Below are 21899 nucleotides of genomic sequence, written 5' to 3'. Positions count from 1 at the left end.
AAAGCAACCACCGTTGTGCTGGAGTGGTATTATTCCTCTCCAGACTGCTGCCTTCTCAGCTGTCGTTAAGTTCAAACCAGTATTAAATGCCATTTCAGGGGAGATGTGTTCTATTCATTATGTACAAAGCCTTCGCTCGGGATGTGTTTGCATTTTTCAAACCCAAATCCATAGCAATACTGGTCACTTGGTTAAAACCTCAACATCTTGTACTAAAAAAGTACCAGTCAGTCCTGTCAAATTATCCTTGTTTAGAGATAATTGTCATTTCTCTCCATGAGCTAACTGTGAAAAAAAACTGCAGTGGTAAAATAAATCTGAAGTTCTCTTGAAACATTTTAAATAACCATTCGCATAGGCTAAATCACACAGCCAAGTCAAGTGCTTTGCTGATTGCTATATTTCATTATTGCTAACGTATTCTTTAACACACTGTTTTCCAGCATACTGTGCTTTTAAGAGCCCAAGTTCCCCACTAGTGGGCACCATTTATCTTCTCATTCCGTGCATCTTCACATCTCCTGGTACTGCAAACCCATTTCTGATACAAAGCCATTATAAAAAAGCAGGATGTGAGGAAAATAAAACTAGAACCGTGGTTCAGTCATTTCTTACTTTCATAGGATTTTTTTTTTCTTCCTGTACAAACCCAGCAAGTTATTTAATTTACAGTATAACTTTTCAGTCTATTTAAAATCCCATTGGAAAATAAATTAATAAACACATTTGTAAAAATATGGCAGGCCGCAAAAATGCTGTCAAAAGATAAAAAAAAACAACTCTTTGATTAGAAATAAATAAAAAATATAAAAAATAGTCGCACACACTTTTTACATTCACTTTACAAAAACTGAGTGCAAAAAAAAAAAAAGGAATTGTACTGAAATAAATATAATATACTAACAGAGTGCATTGCTGTTAATAGAAATAGTCTGTTGTGGTTTTATTATTTTTTTTTATTTTTATGTCAGCTGGGAAAAAATTAGTGCAATGTTGCAATTGTAAATGCAGCATGGCAACCTACACCTCTTAGCAGTACATGAACTCCTAACAGATCCATCTGGAGTTTACTGCTGTTAAGTAATTTCTGTTGCCCAGCAGCTTTCACATCCTACACATGGATGCCCTTCACTGCCTGTTTGATACTTTCCAGCAGAGCTTTGCATTCGGGGGAATAGTCCTGTTCCAGATTGCTGTACATGTCTGTGAGTGTATTTACATATGCTTCGAAATTCTGCTCACTGATTGGCCCCTAAATGAAGACAAAACAGATTATAATTGTAGGAGATAAAATTAAGGCAAAAAAAAAGAAACCCAAACACCCAACCTCAAAATATGGTAGCGCGGCAATATGGCAACTGGGGAGAAGTCGTAAATAAGGCAGCTATCCAAAGTAATGGAGGGGTTGTAGAAATGAAGGGAGTTGCATGTGTTGGGGGAAACACACACTATCCAAGCAAGAAAAGGGTTGGAGATATCATCAGTGTAACTTGCTTTTTTATTGTGGCCTGTTTGGCTCGTATTGTGGCTGACATCCCCATAACTGTCCTCAACTAATCTCCCAGTGGCAGTCTTAGGATTGGGAAAGGGGACTGTAGCTCAGACCCTTTGTATGTTTGTGGATTTGGTCTACATTTGCAAGTAGGACATCAAGGATGTGGAATTTTTTAAGAAGGTAGAGCTTTGCTGGCTTCAGAAAAATCACCTGCATGAAACATGTTAAAATTCTGATCTAGGAGCAAGGGTAAATAAGGATCCCTGTCATGAAGTTTTCATGATTTGTGCATGGTAGACATTCAGATAGGGAGGGACAAGGGAAAAGCCTGAGCTACACAGTGCAGTACAGGGCAGAGAGAACAGGGCTGGCTCAGTCCTGGAAGCAACTGTGCCTGCTATCACACAGATTTCTTGATCCAGCATCCCTGTAAAGTAAATTAGGCTAAAGAGCTCTCTGCTAATGCAGCTCCAGTGCTCCTGCTGTCCCTGAGCTTGCTCATCTGCTTCAGGTGTTGGCAAAAGTCTCAAAGAAGGTGTGAAGCTGCTGGCTGTGGTCTTACCATCTGCGGAAGTTGAATGTCAGCGAGGCTGGAGATGAGGGCTTGGCTTAAGCCAGCTAACTCCTTCAACAGGCTCTCATTGTTCTGCTCTATGAGTTTGTTCTCTTCTTCTATTGTTTTTAAATTGCTTTCCATAGATGTGATCTAAAAGACACAGGCAGGCACAAACACACAAATAGAAAGACCCTTGACAGCATTGTAACTGCAGTTTGAAACTAAAATGGCAGTCACGTGATTAGGAGAGGGGTCACGATGAATCTGAAGATTAGGTATGGTTTTCTTAGGATAGACATCTCAGGGACATATCAAGACTTCTTGAGACATCTCAAGACATCTCGAGAGTTCTCCACAGAATATTCATAGCAAGGAAGAGACTGTTTTCACTCTGAACCCATGGACTTTGCTGCTGGTTCACAGAGAAACCTTGTGGCAGTGAGGCACTGGAGGATGCCCTACAGCTGGAGGAGGGAATTGAGCTGGGGTGAAGGTCATTGTGGAGCTGGGATGAAGAGTGGGGCCACAGGGCTGGCAGACTCAAGGAGAAAGGAGACCTATGTTTACATTGCTGTCCTACTCTTACAGCATCCCTGTTGATTGACCACAATAACAAGGGCACGGGTATTAGCTGTTGTGCTATTTTCCTGCCCTGCTTCCAGGTGGAGGGTAGAGCTGTGGACTGGCTGGGGTCAGCAAACAGGGCTGGTGCTGGAAACAATAAGAGAAAAATAGAGTGGAAAGAAAACTAAGAGGTTGAGTGTGCAACAATCATCGCAAAGATGATCTCTGACCAACAGAATGGAAACAAAGGTTTTGGAAAGAGCAGGAAAAACGTCTGAGGTAGCAAAATGGTATCTTTTTAGCGTGAGAGCACTGGGAGTATACTCGTCTCTTAAGGCTTTTATGTCAAAAGCAGTGCTGAAAAACTGAAGGCAGCAACAGCAGGGCCTGCTCCCCACCACTGCCCAGTTCCTCACCCCACAGTGGGCAGCTGGGCAGCAGGGCAGGGCAGAATCAAGGACTGGCCACCGCTCTGTGAGGCGCAGAGCAATGGAGTCACATCCATGGCTGTTATGTCCACCCTCTGCTCATTAAAATGCACATCTCTGTTCCTCTTAAATTTCTCTTGCTGTGACCACTTTACTTCCTTTCCTCACACACCATCGCACATCAGAACTGTCCCTAAGGGGAGGAACCCCCTTTTTGCCAGCCTGTGACCCACTGCAGCCTCTGCTCTGGAGGGTGCTGACAGCAGCCTGACACCCGGCCAGGTGAGGTTAAAAGGAGATAGAGCAAGCCATATAGGGGATGTGTTGTTTCAGCTGTAGCTCAGTTCAGGCTTTGCTGATCAGACTGCCTTCACCAGGGAACAAGTCCAAGGAGAAGAAATCTGACTGCATAAATTGGGTAATCTCTATGCAAACAGGACAGTGGTCACCAGAGAACTGAAATAATTGTCCTGAGACACTTAAAGCCAACCATCAGCCCCTCCCTCACTGCAGTGCAATTTGGGGTATATATCCCCTCAGCCTTTGCAGTGTGAAGCCAGATCATTTAGATCCAGCATAGGTGGCATAAACTTTATCCTTATTTAGACCCTACCTGCAGTGGTTATTAAAAAACAGCATCAATCTACACTATGCATTCCAGTGTGGTACAAATGTAAAGGGGTATGGTTACATTAGTTTGTTTTAAATCCTTTTAGACTTGTATTCAGTTCCTAGATCTCATTTAGGAACTTTTTTCTTAAACTCTTATTCCTAAAATATTGAGCAAGCTTCTGCTTTTGCTTTTACCTAGTCTGCCCAGGTGAACTCTCAGCTGCTATAGCAGTGTCTGTGGGAATGAATTTATTCAGATCACTCCATAGAACCACTATCAACATCTTAAAGCAAATTTAATCTCTCCAGTATACAAAAGAATAAAAGAGAATGACTCTTTTCTATAGCTCCCAGTCAAACTCCTCTGCTACATAAATCAACAAAAGGTATCCACTCTTTACCAGGTGTTGCCTGGAGGCAAAACTCAAACTATTTGAATAACTGACAGTGGCTGAACTGAACTAGGCAGATTTTCTTAGGTACAGATAGGAACAAAGTCAACTCACATTAAGAATTAGAGTGTGCTAGTAAGGAGTAATATCCTCCTTAAAAAACACAGTCACGGGATTCTACAGGATTTGGTCAACAGAGGTTTGGTCAACAAAAGAAAATGAATGTTTTGTTGGGTAAATATGGTTTTTCTGCTTGCCAACATTAGCTCCAAACTGCCCTGAATTTGTCATTTACCAGATCTTTAAGACAATACCCAGGAATCTGCTGCTTATTTACAGAAAACAAACAAAAACTTGATAAAAAAGCATGTAGGATTTTGGTCCTTTTAAGTGCCACAAAGTGATGGGAAAACAAATCTACAAGAAACTAATTGTTTAAACATAGCCTTTACATAGCATTTAATGAATTTATTGTGCTTAAATGTAGTGTAAGAAAAAGTAAAACTTTCATCCAGATGTCATACCTGGGTTTGAAGTTTCATCATGTCAGCTTCAATTTTAAGATTGGATTCATTCAATTCTTTTATTTCTTCATCCAAGTGTCTGATTTCTTCATCACTCTCAATACCTGCAAATAGTTGAAAATACCAATATCAGATTTAAAGTGCTCACATGTAAATGGATGTACAAGTAACATGCTGCATTACCTGTTACTGAACAAGAGGAAGATAATAAGCTTTTAATCAAATGACTGATCCTTAAATTGACTCTTACTTTGCTTTTACTGTCAAAATTGTTTCCTAGTTGTAAAACATCTACATGAGCTGTCACATAGAAGGAGCTTTCTGAGTCCTTTGTGTTTCACAATTATTTTGTTCCAGTGTAACATGCAACTACAAGCTGGAGGGTAGAGAAAGGAAAAAAATGCCCAGAAAGTGGAAAGTTTATCATAAAACATGAAGATGTATTTACAATGGCTTTGAGGTTTTTTCCATATTAAAAGAAATGTAACAGCAACCCTTCTTTTGCAGGGAATACCCCAGGGTAACATCCCCACTGGTATAACTGGTGACTTTAGTAAACTCAGCTGTACCTGCTTCTAATCTTGCAAAAAGTTCTATGGGGGCAAATGTCTGTGCACAAGAACTTCAGGAAGCACAGCCTTAGTTACATGTGATAGTGAAAGTTAAGTAATAGCAAAAGGGAAATTGTCAGGAAGCTAACAAGCATTACAGAAAAAAAAAAAAAAATCCCCAAAGTCAGATAGCAAACTGAAAAAAACCACAACATCAGATCTTTAATGAAAACCTTATCCTGAAAAATACTGAGCAGCATTCTGAAACCAGCTCTAGCCAGAGATTTGTGCCATTATTGTTGTTACTGCTTTAAAACCTGAACTGAGTCTACTGGGGAGCCAGCTTGGGAAATCTGCCAGCAGCACTCCCTGCCCCACTGAAAACATGGACACGTGGAAGCAAACTCGTTTGCCCAACCTAGCACAACCATTTTGTTCAGCAGTTGGAGACATAAAGGCTAAGTTCTCTGAATCCTGGCTTAATACCCAACTTTCTAAAGCATGCTGTGTAAGAAAGGAGACTCCTTCATATTTTGCTCTATAACTATTTGGTATTTGTTCCTTTACACTTGGGTTAGCAAAATTTTCTGAGTGCTGCACTGATACTAAACCATTTAGTATTCAAGTTAGGGAGAGGAGTCAATTTCTGCACACAAGATTTATCCCTTCTTACCTTAGTCATCAGATAGCTGAGTCCTCCTGATCTGTAACTAATAATTTATTAGTAATAATGATATTGAAAGCATCTCCAAATCAAAAAATAATGCTTTGAGACAAGATGAGAACAAACAAGCAATGTTGAGTTATCATGATGTAAATGAGGATAATTTTATAATCTCTCATGCAAAGATTTTTATTATTGAAGATTTGTTATTGCTGAAGACAGCTGAAAGGAGTGAGAATTAATGCCAGAATGGCATAAAGGGGCATAAGTATAAATGGGAGTCAGGGCCCTTTTATATAAGTAAATGTCATAATCTTTTACAGATCTCCTTACCACCACTTGCTTTAAGCTTGATAGTCATTAATTCTTCCGAAATTTTGCCCTTTTTTATGGCTTGTGCATTCAGAGGACAACCAGACAGGCTGAAATGAATAGGAAAAAAAAAAAAACAAACACAACAAAACAAAAGATTAGCACCCACTTGAAAATGGCAACAATCCTTTCAGGCAATATTATCATGCACTTGGACAGACCTCTGTACCTAAGGTCACATCAGTATCTCCATTATAGCATAGCTTCAGGGAATGACATAACTCATAAAGAGCCATTTAACTGTATATTCCATCTTGAAAATTGGCACAGAAATCTCAACCTATAAATAAAAAACTCTTAAGCATATTTCAAAATAATAAAAATAGCAGTGGCAGCTACTGTTAAGTTATATGAAGATGCATTTACAGAATTCTTGAAGTTCCAACACTTATAAATAAAAACTCTCTATTGTTTTTATTGAGGGCTTGTGCTCCAGAGGAGAGGGGCAGTATGGTCCTTTGAAATGGCAAGTTTACTACTCTAAAAAAAAATAGTTAATGGGATTATTTCCACAATGCACAACTACTGTATCATTTTGTTGATACATAATAATGATCAATACAATAATAACTCTGGATATACCTTATAGACTGTAATAGCTTTTTTAAATTGTTCTATTATATAGTCAGTTTGCCTTTTAACCACTGTTCACATTAAATTACCTTTTACTATTTCAAAGCTTACAATTTCATCAGCTGGTAATTATCTGAGGCAAATTTTATAGCCCACTGAAGGGCTAAGATGAATTGCACTGTCTTAATACTATCTTTACAAATAACAAAGAAAAAATGCCCATATGCTGAAGAACTGTCAGAAGGATTTGTATTCAGATGTAGGCAAGTAAGGAGTGAAGGAAAATTTTGTTCCACAGGGAAATGGTTGATTTTTGTGTGTATGTATAAAAATCAAAACCAAAAATCCTAACAGACATCATGTTTCCACATGGGGAAAAAAAAATAAAAAGTATCTGTGGGTAAAAGTTAGCTTCACACTGGCTTAGCTAAGAGCTACATGGGGAAAGGTGCTAGTTCTCTGGTTCTAAAATGCTGCTTAGTATCTCTGACCAGAGCAGATAACTAACTGGAAAAATGTCTGAAAGCCAAGGGTTACTTGTTAGGTTTCAAATGGCCTAGGAAAGGATATTATATCACAAAACTACACTTGCTACTTCATTTTAACTAACATGATCTTGAGTGTAATCCAGGTTTATGTAGGACAGAAATAATCTGTAGTATGAGTTGCAACCAGCTAGCATACTATTTATGTTATTTGCTTAATTAGCCCCTATTTACAGTAGGGTCCTGATGTAAAGGCTTTAACGTGGGATGTAGATCATAAAGTTAGGATAACACTGGACTCTGTCTGAATTTGTTCAAGACAACTTGGACATTCTTATGTTGGAGAAATGGGTTCAGAATGTTAGAAAGAAAGCAAAGAAGGCATAGAATATAGACTTAATTCCTGTTGCAGACAGAAGACTAAACTTTGTCAGGTATTAATTCAGATTCTGTAACCAGATTCTTTGAGTAATATTGATTGAACGTGGTCAAATTATACTAGTGTTTTCACAGTGATATATAAAAACATAGTGTTTATTGTTACTGGTTATATATGTGATTCTTGCTTTGTAAGGATAATTTTCTTTGTAAGATTGTTATAACTTCAAACTTATGTAATATGAGTTCTGTATGTTTACTTTTTTTGTGTGGTTCTAGCTATTTAAATACAAAGTTTATGAAAACAGCTTTTCCACTGGTAGAATGATTAAATGAATGCAGCCATTGTTCCTGCTAAGTCTTCTCTGGTGACGTATCAAGGATATTTGCATTTTCCTTAAAAGTTATACAGATAATACTCCATATTTGCCCCGGAAAGAACTCTATTAAATTTTAAACCATATAGAATTTTTGCTAATTTGAAGAAAAGACCTTGAAAAGTCACACTGCAATGGGAACATAGAAAAAGAGTAAAAAGTTGATCCCAACTCTTGTTACTCTGATCCATATTACCTCAGATGCAATGTAAACTATGTTGTTACTTAAAAGACTTCAGCACAATTTATTCAGACTATAACGTCACATGTTGCCAATGTAACAGCGGAATGTTAAGGAGAAATAAAAAGAGAAAACACAAAGTTATACCTTCTGTGGGTGACAAAAACATTATTAACATGACCCAGCCCGTTGCAGCCTGGCAAAGGACAGTGTGGCAGCTCTTGTTTGTTCAGTTTCCAGGATAGTGAAGACCCATTGACGGGACTCTCCTTCTGTCTCTTGGCAGCCAAAGGACAACCAGAAGCAGTGCGATGAGAAGTGTATTTACCTGATATGTGACCTTGGCCATCACAGCCTATCACTGGACATCTACAGAAACACAGCAAAAGAACCCCTGTTTTCACTGGAGAGAACAGGCGAAGACAGTCTCAAGAAAGTCTGAAAAAATAATTCCAGCTACCTGTGCCACTTTGCATTAATGGATTAAGACTCAGTCCCCAGAGGCACACTGTACCTGAGCATCCAATTCATGTCAAGATGAGTTATGGGGGTTCAGCTGATTTGCAGATTAGGCAATTTAAAATACAGCCATACAGCCTAAGAAACTAAAACATTCATTTATATAGTATTTTAACAGAAAAGAAAATTGAAATTCTATCACAGCAAATAATTCATCCTTCTACAACTTTATGGAAAGTCAACATTCTCTCCTCACTATCTAGGTTTTTGGCATGAAGGAGTGGGTGGGTTTCTGTACCTGGAAAGCTTGTGTCTTCTCATGCAAATACTTGCAAAGAAAGTTTTGGGATTTTCTTACACTGCTCTGTCAGTGTTATGCAGCCTCTCATATATCATTAGTAAGTATTAAGAACAACATTGTATGCAACTAAATCTTCATATCTTATCCTGGCAGTTATTATTTACTGATTTTAATGGAATGTGGGTTCAAGTCAGGAATGTAGTGAATCTCTACTGAGTTTTCTATTTTCACTTTAAGTGAAATTTTAATTTAGTTATAGAGGAAAGATGTGAGACATATATTTAAGTTCTCTGGGACATATTTTTAAAGTACCACTCTGATTTAATTAGCTGACATGTTAAGATTTCACTACAGACAGAAACATATTTTTTTCCTTCCTTTTGCCAAATTTTCCAACCAGGTGGCACTTTCATAGCACTGTTTAAAATAATTGGACCAATGCAAGCAGATCTAGTAATCCCGCCTTGTTGTTCAAGCTCCAAAGCGATGGTCTCCACCAGCTTTGCTAGAAGCAGAAACACTTAGTTCAGCTCCAGCTCTAGGCCCTGTCCTCATGCAGCCCAGATTAACTGCAGCATCTCCTATGATGCCTCAAGTCCTGAGCTCTTACAGGCTTATTTCCCCCTTCACTGGTGGTAGACCTCTGTTTTTCTACTCACTTAAGTTCAGAGTCTTCTTTTTCTTCCTTGGTAGGAGTCACTTTGATACCTCCTTTCCTGGCACGAGGACAACCAGATAAGCTGAAAGAAACACACAGAGTAAAAGCCACCTCTTTCTGCTGCTACTTGCCAAGAATCCCTAGCGCTGCAGCCCTGTGCAATGGAATGGTTTTTACCTTCTGTGGGATGCATAGTTCCCTGTCACGTGGCCAGAGCCATCACAGCCAGGTGTTGGGCACCTATGGAATAATATAAGGAGCTTATAAAATATGGCTTCAAAAGTACACAGTAAATAATGGGTACATTGTGCATTTTGTCTAGGGTGGAGGAAAAAACAGGAGAGGTTTCTAGTTCTTGACAATTTTTTATTATTTTTTTTTTAAATGAACAGATTCCTGTCATTTTTTTTTTCTTTTATAAAAAAAATTTAGTAAGGAATGTGAAATATATTGCATATGTATGATTTAATTAGTTTACAACACTGTTTGTACCAAACATTTTTCCTTGTACAGGATCAATATTACAAAAAAAAAAAAAAAAAAAAAAAAAAGCAGCTTGATATAGATCTATTTGTAAATTTGCTATTATGTGTTCGTTTGTTATTCTTCTGATATTTTCAGGTACAGATATAAATGAGCACTTTGCCAGTATCTACAGAAGGGGAAATGGAAGCAGAGAAGCAGTTTTACTTTTGGGCTTCAGTAGATGATAGCCAGAATTTGAATTTATTAATTTGTATATTCTAGCACTGTAAGCATACAACAAAACCACTTCTTCCTAAACACTAGATTCAATTGGGTATTCAGCTGGGCAATTGGATTATGCTTATGTCTCATAGAGGGTTTCTGTGTTTGGGTGCAAAAACAAACCTTTTCAAGTATGAATGTTTAATACCAAAACAACCATACAATTAAAAGAACCAAACCTGTCTGTTACAGTGTTTTTGCAGGGGTTTGGGAGGGTGGGCTTCTTGCTTGCCAGTTGTACATGAAGGATGTGCTCCAAAAGCCTACTGAAGTCAATAGTTTCTTTCTGTGGGATCTGGAGCAAGACCTTATTGCTAGCACCTTCCATCTCAGAAGTTGAGATTTTTTTTTGTTTGTTTTCTATTTAAGGCTATTGTATTTTTGTTTGGTTTCTTTTCTTTTTAAGAGAAGAGAAACACACCTCAACACACATAGCAGCACTCAAAAAATATTTACCTTTAGAAGTTGTGACAGCCATTTCTATATTTCTGTATTCCATAGAACAAAATTCCTATGTTAAGCATCCCTAAGGGCCTTTTGAATGTTATGATTTTTACAGAATATCAGAATTATGGAGAGAGTCATGCCAGATAATCTTGCACTGAGACATTAAGGAAACTTGCATTGTTCAATATTCTCTTAAAGGTCTCAATTGTTTCTGAATCATTCCAGAGGTGAGGAGATGGGTGATTTAATCTAATCATTAGTAGGCTGCCACGTAAAACACCTACAAATATAATTGTAATAATACATCTGAGTATGCATATGTATGTCTTCACAGAATATTTAAAACTATTTTTCTGTGAAAAATTAATTTGCCAAAAATGTGATTTCTTTTGGACACGACCAAATTTATTCACTGATGAAAGAAGAATTCAGTAAATAATTTCAACTGAAGAAAAGAGATACTTTTTTTTTTTAAACATAATGTCAAAACATTTCACAATGACAAAATATTTTGGCAGAACGACATGTCTCACACTGATGGTGAAGGCAAAGGTGTGGGTTGCAGGGTGCCAGATACGCTCAACAGTGTAGCACTAAATGTTGACCTGTCTGAGTGTGAGACAAGGACTGGGCACAATGTCGCGTGGAGCAGGGAACAAGGGCAGATGTCTGGAGAGCATGAATGCTCACAAGTAAATCCAGAACACCTGCCAAATACTATGAGTATTAATTTTGGCTACTTGTTTTATCAGATGATCACAGATGGAAGAGCTGTCCACATAGATTGGATGTGGATTTTAATTCAGTAAGAGCTCTTTGTGGGAGATGTTCAGATATGAGAGTCTGAGAGTTATGGACTTAAAAAAGATACTGAACTAAATTTAAATCTCCCGATTTGTTTTTACCACTTCCAGTAGATAGATTTCAGATTTCACAACCAGATTAGACTCCAAGGTATTCTTGAGGTCATTAAAGATTTGAAGCTTAGATATTATCAATACTGATGAAATTACAATATGATATTTAAAGTGGACTACTGACAAATTGGTAAGCTTCACTAGCAACATTCCTAAGCTTGACCACTGGGTTGGGTTTTCCAAATATTAGTTATATCTTTGTATGAATTGTGGAATTCCAAATACATGATGAATCAATAATGCATTGCCTTACAGTCAGTAATACTGTGGAGCTTTATCAGCTTTTAACTGGCTGACGAGTTTGGACTAGTGCCCCACCTTAGGGAGTCATCCTCTGTTATGGATTCCTGTGCAGAGCCAAGAAAATCAGATTTATATTGGAAGGCCAGAGGCCTCAGGAGTTCAAGCTAAAAGATGTGGGTGTAGATTACAGATTATTTTGCATTTCAAGTTTGTTTTCCAAGAACAAATCTCAGTGATTTTACATAGAAATTCTGGCAACTGTGCATCAGGTACCTGCTATTTTGTTCCCTTCTTCAAGCGGGTTGCTGTATCTTTAGGCAGATGAACTACAACTACACATAAAATTGATACACTGAGCTGCAGTTCTAGGAGCATTTCTGGTACTTTTACTCCCCATAAAGCTCACAGGGATGGTTGGACATGAACTGTATTTAAGGCAAACCCATAGAGGTCAGGATATGAACTGTATTTAAGGTAAACCCATAGAAGTCAGGATATGAACTGTATTTAAGGCAAACCCATAGAGGTCAGCTGAGAAAACCATTGACTGAAATATGTCTTGCTACCTATGGAATATAGATCAGTATCAACGTGTTTTGTGACCCTACCTAGAAGAACTGCTTGAATAGCTCCTAAAAATTGTCATTTAACCACTGCAGCAACTTTTCTAAGGATAGGATTGACTATCTATTCTGTAAAGTTTATGAACTGTAAGTAAATACCTTTCTAAAGTATGTTTTTAAAATTCTTTAAGACTTTATAAGCAAGGTCTTTGGTGAAATAGGGTAATCATTCATAATGATCACTTATTGTTTTAAAATCTGAGTAATCATTAACTTTAGTATGTTTTAATTTGACTAGCTTAGAATCCTCAGACAAAAAAATTACTGAATCTGACTCAAAGGCTCACTTTCTGAACAGATCTTCCTTATTTCTAAACTGTAGATCACATGGAAGCCTTCCATGTTTGCTGGCTTAGAGTTTCATAATTAAAGCCAAAATCATATCTTGATTCTGGCAAATCAAATGTGAATAACATTATAGCACTTGGAAAAAATACACAGCTTTTTCATATTCATGCTTAACTACATGAGGGCACTTTCATGGCCTGATTCTACAAGCATTTATGCCCTCTCCTTACATACCAATAGTAAAATTAACTATAGATACCACTACCCTACACCAGTGCAAGCACAATTGCAGTTTTTGGCATAAGATTTCATTTAGCCACTACTTATCAAAAGCAGAGTTTTGGTTTGGTTTGTTTTTTGTTGTTTTGCTGTTTGTTTTTTTTTTTAATTTCACCTGAACTATGTTTGCAGGAGGCTAAAATAAGGTGGTACATTTGTGGAAAATAATTTTATTTTTGCAAATTGTCTGCGAACAGATTTTGATTTTTGCTCTTTTTCTGGTTAATTGAAATTAAACGCTAAGTGCGTTATGCAACATATTTCTGTCTGTGAAATGTCCATGAACTTTGACTTTGTCTTTCACAACTCACTTATTATACATGGCGTACAGTGTGCAGTTTGTCATTTAAGTCATATGCTGTTGCTCCTCTTTCCTTATGGCATGACCAAAACTCTAGAAGCTTTAGTGGAAAAATAACCATATTGGTATGCAAATTTCCTTATTCACACATGAATATGAGGGGCGGGGGGGGTGGGACTGCATGAGAAACAACTATTCAAAATATTTGTGTGAGTGTCTATGTATGGCAGAAAGCCAACAAAAGCAGGGACAAATATATATGACTCAGCAAATGATCTCAAATTTGTCAGCATTTTTGCAAGTCAGTTCCTTGCTTTGTGTGCTCCTCCTTTTAAAACAAACTAAACCTAAATTTTATGCCTCTGAAACTCAGTGAAGGAAAAAATGGTGCCAATGTGTCAGTTTACCTACTGGCTTTGGGAACTGCTTTGAACAACTGCCCTTATAAATGACCTTTCTTTGCTATTTTCCTGCATCGCCAGTAGGTTTACTCCATAGCTACCATCAGCTTTTTGATTATAATTTTTGTTCAGCATTTTATTTATATTTCAAACTGTCAGACTAGGGGATAAGACCACCAGCATTTGATCTGGGGAAGCTAAACACTGAGTCAAGCCTAAATGTAGTCAATCCTACTATTATTACCATTAGAACAGCATAGTAGTGCCATGATCAGAATTTATTTTCTTCTATCTGGACTAGGGTTGAACCTAAAGGACAGAAAGGACAGTCACAGGATTCTCTTACATGCATTCATGAGTTTTTCCAAGCCATCTATTATGGGATCCAATTTACAAGTTGCAGTGGGAAAGCTATGAAAGAACTCTAATTATCCTATCTTCTTCCCCACATCCTTATTGACAAAGCCAATTCAATAACTAGATGACTGGTTGCCAGTACCTCTCTTCACTACAGATTTTTTAAATATTCATATGTCCCTATACATCTGTCTATATAGCAGAGCCTGCACAGTCCTTTTGTAAGTGACATTTCATGCTGAGAACTATGCCAGCACAAAATCATATGACTCGATGTCTGCTTCAGTGACATTAAATTCACAGTATATTGTAGTGAATTATAAAAAATTATTTGCAGGAGTTCTGGTATCATTTTTAGATTTATTCTAACTAGATTTATTTCTAACCAAATAATTCTAATTTGTTGTAAGTGGATCAGACTGTTATTTGCCAGATCAGTCTTCCATGTTTGATGTTTTCTATTGCTCTGATTCAGAAATACTGTGAGAGCAACATCTCTCCTACTGTTTACAATTTTTTCCCCCAGGTCCTGGTTAATTCATGAAAAGTAAGGGGTACAAAAATGAAGAAAGACAAATGGAGAAAAGTAAAATCTGTTTCACTCAAAAGCTTTCAAACCAATTTACTTCAAGTTTTGGACAAAGGTTTGATGTAGCTTAGAGCAATTCAAATGAAGTGCATTAACAGAGGGAACATGTTGATCAAAGATAAATAACAATAACATTTGTGCTATTATCAGTACTTACTTAAGCTCCTGAGAGTTAGCAGCCATAAGGGATTTTAATGTCTTGTCAGCTAATGGGCACCCAGAAACACTGAAAAAAAACCCCAAAAAACCAATGTGAAATGTTTTACTGAAACATAACTTTTTTTTTTTTTTTTTTTTTTTTTTTTTTCCTAAAATAGTAACCTCCAGATAGTCTATGGCTTATAATGGGAAAAAAGATGTCCTCAAATATTTACTCTTGGCAAAGGAGAAGCAGCCAATATCACACCGTAGTTCTTAAATTACTGGAAAGATACATGGTTAGGGCCTAAGGTTTCCAAGATCATGTAAAGATTTTCATGGGGAGGCAGTGGTACAGAGTCCTCCCTTTATGTTGCCTACATGAAGGCCGGGTAAAGCATCTGGTCCACATGGCTGGGAAAAGGCAGAAATTGTTTCTATCTTGCTCCCAAAAGGAAAGGCAGGAAATTATTGTTTCAACCCCCAGCTTGACAGTAAACTATTCTGAGGAAAATATTTAGCATCCTCAGATTATGTTAGCAGATCTATGAATTTCAAAGCCGTTAACAGAGATATCTGCAGAAACCTCATTTAAAATCTCATGCACCAGCATCTGTACAGAGAGTGCTCATACACTTAGGGAAATGCAAACCTTACAAAATGACTTATCTACAGATCTTGGATAAGAAATATGGCTACAGTAAAAAGCACATGCTGCTTAACTCCATCAGTCTATTGAGTCCAGACCTCCACAAAATATAACAAAACCAGGAAAAGCAGCCACATTTATGTATGGATAATTTTCTGCAAATTACTTTTGAGTATTTATCCATGGTTAGTATAAAAATGTTGAAAGATTACAATACGTAAAAGTAGTGCTATTTCCTGCTTTAGGCTTCCTGTTGTTTCTTACCTGCGGTGTGAGGCATAGTTTCCTGTTACATGACCACTGCCATCACATCCTGGAGTTGGACAGCTATGCAAAGAAGATGCAATGATAAATTAGAGTATGTATAATACACCCCCTAGCTCACCCTGCCCTGCAATGAATTATATAATGATCCTTAGGGCAATCACATTTATCATTACATTATCATGAGACTGCAGAAAACTAGCAAAACTTACACAACGCTTCTAGTTTTCAATTATTACTTGAAGCATAGACGGAAAAAATTTTTTCCTATTTCTACTATGCAAATGAGTCAAAACTTTATTTTTTTTTTTTTATTCTATGTTATGTGAAACCACCATGCCCTTTGTAGAGTTTTTGGTTACAACTTGAGTTCTTAAAAGGACAGCTTCATTACTGGTACCAAACTTTGACAGCAATTCATAAATGTTAGGGCTGAAGTTTCTTCTCTGACCTCCTATATAACACAGGCTGGAGAACACTAATATCCAAAATAATTTCCTTGACTTCTGACTAATATAAGATGCCTCCTTTGGAAACACATCCAATCTTTATTTGCTCACATAAGTGAGAAATTATGTGTTACGGTTGCTTGCAGAACAGAAAGCATGTCAACCTCACACAGCTGAAGTTCAGAATGAGCACAAAATTTTCCCAAGATGTTTCTCAGCTGAACTGAGAAATTATACAAAGGTGGTGCACATTTAACAGAACAGATATGCTAATTTATGCCAAGAGGTGGAGGTAGGTTTGACCTGGAGAAGATGTTATAGCTTCTGTTTCTCCCCAGCCCTTCTTCAATCATAGCACTGAGCTCATTTATCAAATTGGGATACAGTCCTCTGCAAGAGGGCAAAGATATCAAGAAATGCAATCTGTGCATGGAGGTGGAAGGGTAGATCACAGAATCACAGAATCACAGAATGGTTGAGGTTGGAAGGGACCTCTGAAGGTCATCTAGTCCAACCACCCTGCTCAAGCAAGGACTCCTAGAGCACATGAATCAGAATTTTCTCCAGACAGTTCTTGACTATCTCCAGGGAGGGAGATTCCACAACCTATCCGGGCAACCTGTTCCAGTGCTCAGTCACCCTCACAGTAAAGAAGTTCTTCCTTATGTTCAGGTGGAATTTCCAATGCTGCAATTTATGCCCATTGCCTCTCGTCCTATTGTTGGATGCCAATGAGAAGAGTCTGGCCCCATCCTCTAGATATTCTCCCTTTAGATATTTATAAACATTAATTAGTTCCCCTCTGAGCTGTCTTTTCTCCAGGGTGAACGGGCCCAGCTCCCTAAGCCTTTCCTCATATGAAAGACAGTCCTTTAATCATCTTAGTAGCCCCTTGCTGGACACGGTCCAGGAGTTCCATGTCCTTCCTGTACTGAAGACCCCAGAACTGGACACAATACTCCAGGTGGGGCTTCACCAGGGCTGAGTAGAGGGGAAGGATTGCCTCTCTTGACCTGCTGGTAACACTCTTCCTAATACAACCCAAGATATTCTTGGCCTTCCTGGCCAAAAGAACATGCTGCTGGCTCATATTTAACTTGCTGTCCACTAGGACTCCCAGGTCCTTCTCTGCAGGGCTGCTTTCCAGGAGGTCAGCACCCAGCCTGTACTGCTGTATGGGGTTATTCCTTCCCACATGCAGGACCCTACACCTTCCCTTATTGAACCTCATGAGGTTCCTCTCTGCCCATCTCTCCAGTCTGTCGAGCTCCCTCTGAATGGCAGCGCAGCCATCTGGTGCATCTGACACTCCTCCCAGTTTAGTATCATCAGCAAATTTGCTGAGGAGGCACTCTGTTCCTTCATCTAAGTCACAGAATCACAGAAGTCATTGATGAATAGGTTGAATAACACTGGACCCAGTATTGACCCCTGGGGGACACCACTAGATATGGCCCTTCCACTTTGTTCCATACCACCAATGACAACACTCTGAGCTCTGCCATTCAGCCACTTCTCAATCCACCTCACTGTCCAGTCATCAAACCCACACTTCTTGAGTTTGCCAATGAGGGTGTCATAGGAGACAGTATCAAAAGCCTTGCTCAAGTCCAAGTATACAAAATCTACTGCCCTCCCCTTGTCTATCCAGCCAGTTGTCCTGTCATAGAAGGCAATCAGGTTAGTTAATCATGATTTCCCTTTGGTGGATCCATGCTGACCACCCCTGATGACCTTCTTGTCTTTCATATGCTTAGAGATGGCCTCCAGCATGAGCTGTTCCATTACCTTTCCAGGGATTGGGGTAAGGCTGACTGGCCTGTAGTTCCCTGTGTCCTCCTTCTTACCCTTCTTGAAGACAGGGGTGACATTTGCCTTATTCCAGTCTTCAGGAACCTCTCCCAATTGCCATGACCTCTCAAAGATGATCAAGAGTGACCTAGCATTGACATCAGCCAGCTCCTTCAGCACACATGGTTGCATCCCATCAGGGCCCATGGACTTGTAGGTGTTAAGGTTGTATAGTCGATCTCTAACCCAATACTCATGGACAAAGGGAAAGTCTTCCCTTTTCCATACTCTCTCACTGGTCTCTTGGGATGGGGGGATTCTTGAGGGATGGTCTTGGCAGTGAAGACTGAAGCAAAGAAGGCATTCAGTAACTCTGCCTTCTCCGTGTCCTCTGTTACCAGGTACCCTGCCCCATTCAGTAGCGGCCCCACATTTTCCCTGGTCTTCCTTTTGTTAGTGATGTATTTGAAGAAGCCCTTCTTGTTGTCTCTAACCTCCCCTGCCAGATTTAGTTCCAGCTGGGCCTTGGCCTTCCTTGTCACATTTCTGCATGCTCTGGTGATGCCCTTACATTTTTCCCAAGTGGTCTGTCCTTGCTTCCACCTCTTGTACAACTCCTGCTTATGTTTGAGTTTTGCCAGGAGCTCCTTGTTCATCCATGCCAGTCTTCTCCCCCCTTTGCTCGACTTCTTGCACACAGGTGTGCATTGTTCTTGAGCCTGGAGGAAGTGATGTTTGAATATTAACCAGCTCTCTTGCACCTCTCCTCCTTCAAGGGTCTGATCCCATGGGATTCTTCCAAGAAGGTTCCTGAAGAGGCCAAAGTTAGCTCGCCTGAAGTTCAGGACTGCGGTCTTACTTACTGCCCTGTTTCCTCCTAGCAGGATCCTGAACTCGATGATTTAAGGATATGTTTCTACAGTATTTTAAAACACTCTAACACCAACCCTGCAGAGTAACCTTATGAAGGACTGTAGCAGAAGCTGTACAAAAACTTTTAGCAAGTGCTCCATACTAATGAATAAGAGGTACCTGAGATCCTCACCTTACTATTTTCTCTGAGCTGGCAGAGTGCTAGGAAGTTTTTCAAATCTGTAAAAAAGCCTTAGGAAGACATCAGCCTCATTTTCACTGTCCATTTCAACCTCAGCAATGTAGTTATGGGCAGGAGAATTAACATGGAAAAATAGAAGGCACATGCTAGGAGATAGTATTCATACAATACTTCAGTGCAACTGAGATAACCATGTCAGAAAATTTTTCTCTGCACATGCTTATGCCATTTTGAAAACTTCCTCATGATGGAGCCACCTCTATTCAATTGTTCTGTACAAGTTCTGAGCTCAATGGGGTCACAGAAATGCAGTCTGATCCCTATATTAACTATAGATTCTTCTGATAAATTAAAACTATTTCTTATTTAATTATTTAGACAGTTACATTTTAGATACTTATTTCTACTCACTATTCGAAAATAATACCATAAACCCCCTGTAAGCTGATCATTGCCCTCGTAAATACTCTGGGTATTATTATTTAGGAGAGTATAAAAGTATTTTATAGATATCTCAAAACAGATCAATATCACAAAAGAATAAACATTACAAAAGAAAAGCCATTAGTCTTCAGGAAATAAACTCTCAGTGATTTTTGTACACACTAATTTTAGAAGAGACAAAACAAACGAGTGTAAGGTATCCCTCTAGTGGAAGGTGTCCCTGCTCATGGCAGGGGGGTTGGAACTAGATGATCTTTAAGGTCCCTTCCAACCCAAACCATTCTATGATTCTATGATTCTATTAAACCTGACCTGTAGCAATTTAAGTCATGAACTACAACTGTGGATATAATGTAGTGGGTAGACAACGTGAAGTCTGCATGGCATGAGGGGAGAGAATCATTCTTCAAAGCAGCTTGCCCCAGGGAAATGTAAATTCTAGAGACAGAGGTGGATCTAACAGCTTCAGTGCCATGGAGTCTGGGGAGCAGTATACAAGGTGATGGGATGCAACTTACTTATTTACAGGTGAGCCTGCAGTGATACGTTATAACTATCATCGCTAAGCGATATGGAATGCACATGTCTAGAGAGATCTATTCTGGTTTAGGACAAAAAAAGTGCTATAAATGTTTGCCAAGTCCTAGTTGACTATTACAGTGAAAACAATGTATTGATATCAAAATGGTGCTGACATTAATCCAAAGGTGTTTTGTGAAGAGCTTAGATGAGGTTTTAAAAAGTGACTAGTGTTGTGACCTGGTTGGCACAATTTTCCTGAATGATTCTAATTTGAAACAAGTTGTTGCATGAAGAAAGATGTAATGGAATTTCTTTTCAATTTTAGATAGTAAAGTTTCAGAAGTTAAGACAGAGCAAGTGAGTCTCTAAAGAGAATATTATCCTATTCTTCCAGACTGTGAATTTGCACATCCACTGGATTTTTAGCAGGACAGAATAACTAACTTGGGTTTGAAGGAAGCAGATAAAGGACGTAGACATAGATTTCCTACAGGTTGGAAAACCTTGAGGTAGTTCCTGTCCTGTGTTTTATTTTTTTATGAATTTTGCATGTTTCCTATCTGAGAAATAGTCCAGTTCTGGAGTGTTCAGTTCAGTTCAGTTGGGAGCCCCCAGCACAAGAAAGACATGGACCAGTTAGAACAAGTCCAGAGGAGGCCACCAGGATGATCCGAGGGCTGGAGCACCTCTCCTATGAGGACAGGCTGAGAGAGTTGGGGCTGTTCAGCCTGGAAAAGAGAAGGCTCTGGGGAGATCTTATAGTGGCCTTCCAGTACCTGAAGGAGCCTACAAGAAAGCTGGGGAAGGACTTTTCATAAGGGCAGTTAATGACAGAACAAGGGGAAATGGCTTTAAGCTGAAAGAGGGGAGGTTTAGATTAGATATTAGGAAGAAATTCTTTCCTGTGAGGGTGGTCAGATACTGGAACAGGTTGCCCAAAGAAGTTGTAGATGCCCCCTCCCTGGAAGTGTTCAAGGCCAGGCTGGATGAGGCTTTGAGCAACCTGGTCTAGTGGAAGGGGTCCCTGCTGATGGCACGGGGGTTGGAACTAGATGATCTTTAAGGTCCCTTCCAACCCAAACCATTCTATGATTTTATGATTCTGTGATTCTATGATTCTAAATCCTGAGCACTTCTACACAAGACCTCAACAGTGGGTCTATAATGATGATTGTCCAAATAAAGTTAATTTAATTATGCAAGCATTAGCACATTCCATGTCTGAGGAATAAGGAGTGATACCCAGTATAACATCAGTCATTAATCTATTCGGATCCACAGGCCTACTCGGGCTTGTCTCATCTCCAAACCTCATGTCTACCCAGTTGCCTACCCTCAACAGTGAGCTAACTACCTGCAGTGAACAGTCATGCAAATCTCCCTGCTCAACTCCTGCAAGTCTACTCCAAAGCAGCACTCCGAACAATAATGTAGTCAGTCTTTACCAGGGCAGAGGAAAATGTGTCATTTTTTATGACTCACGTGATGAGTTCCTTTTTGAGATCTCTTGAATGGAGCTTGGGTTTAGGACTTGGTATGGAGACATCTCCTGGATACTTCTTTTCTTCTGTGTTTTCTGGAGAGCTGACTGGATCTTTCTGAAATATTAGATGGGAATATGACAACAGTTTTCTTTCTTCGAAGCCTCCCGTATACTCAAAAGATAACTTACTGTGGCAAGAAGAGAACATCTTGTAAAACATTAAAAAAAAGTCTTAAGAAATTATGGAGAGAGATGAAGAAAGTTTAGGACATCATAGTTTCAGGTTATCATAGGTGGACTTTTAGAAATTTGAAAATATTTCTGAAGGCAGATGCTGGTTTAA

At 38.9% G+C, this 21899-nt stretch overlaps 1 protein-coding gene across 5 annotated transcripts in view; it reads right to left on the bottom strand.

Moving 5' to 3' along the window:
- Positions 1 to 1038: 1038 nt before the first annotated feature.
- The window catches only part of ST18 (ST18 C2H2C-type zinc finger transcription factor), a 95480-nt gene continuing 74619 nt past the window's right edge, over positions 1039 to 21899 (bottom strand). For all 5 annotated transcript variants that reach the window (XM_029085754.1, XM_010171171.2, XM_029085756.1 and 2 more), the window contains 10 exons: positions 21556 to 21671; positions 15814 to 15876; positions 14920 to 14988; positions 9748 to 9810; positions 9572 to 9652; positions 8300 to 8521; positions 6120 to 6208; positions 4572 to 4675; positions 2058 to 2201; positions 1039 to 1252 (listed from right to left, as the gene is read on the bottom strand). In XM_029085754.1, the coding sequence (XP_028941587.1) occupies positions 1112 to 1252; positions 2058 to 2201; positions 4572 to 4675; positions 6120 to 6208; positions 8300 to 8521; positions 9572 to 9652; positions 9748 to 9810; positions 14920 to 14988; positions 15814 to 15876; positions 21556 to 21671 (1092 nt within the window). In that variant the 3' untranslated portion in view covers positions 1039 to 1111. The remainder of the gene's footprint in view (positions 1253 to 2057; positions 2202 to 4571; positions 4676 to 6119; positions 6209 to 8299; positions 8522 to 9571; positions 9653 to 9747; positions 9811 to 14919; positions 14989 to 15813; positions 15877 to 21555; positions 21672 to 21899) is intronic.

This window comes from Antrostomus carolinensis, unplaced genomic scaffold (assembly GCF_000700745.2).
Source record: "Antrostomus carolinensis isolate BGI_N321 unplaced genomic scaffold, ASM70074v2 scaffold7847, whole genome shotgun sequence".
In the NCBI taxonomy this organism is placed as follows: domain Eukaryota; kingdom Metazoa; phylum Chordata; class Aves; order Caprimulgiformes; family Caprimulgidae; genus Antrostomus; species Antrostomus carolinensis.
Note: the sequence above shows the minus strand (reverse complement) of the source record. Positions and strands in the feature narration are given on the sequence as shown.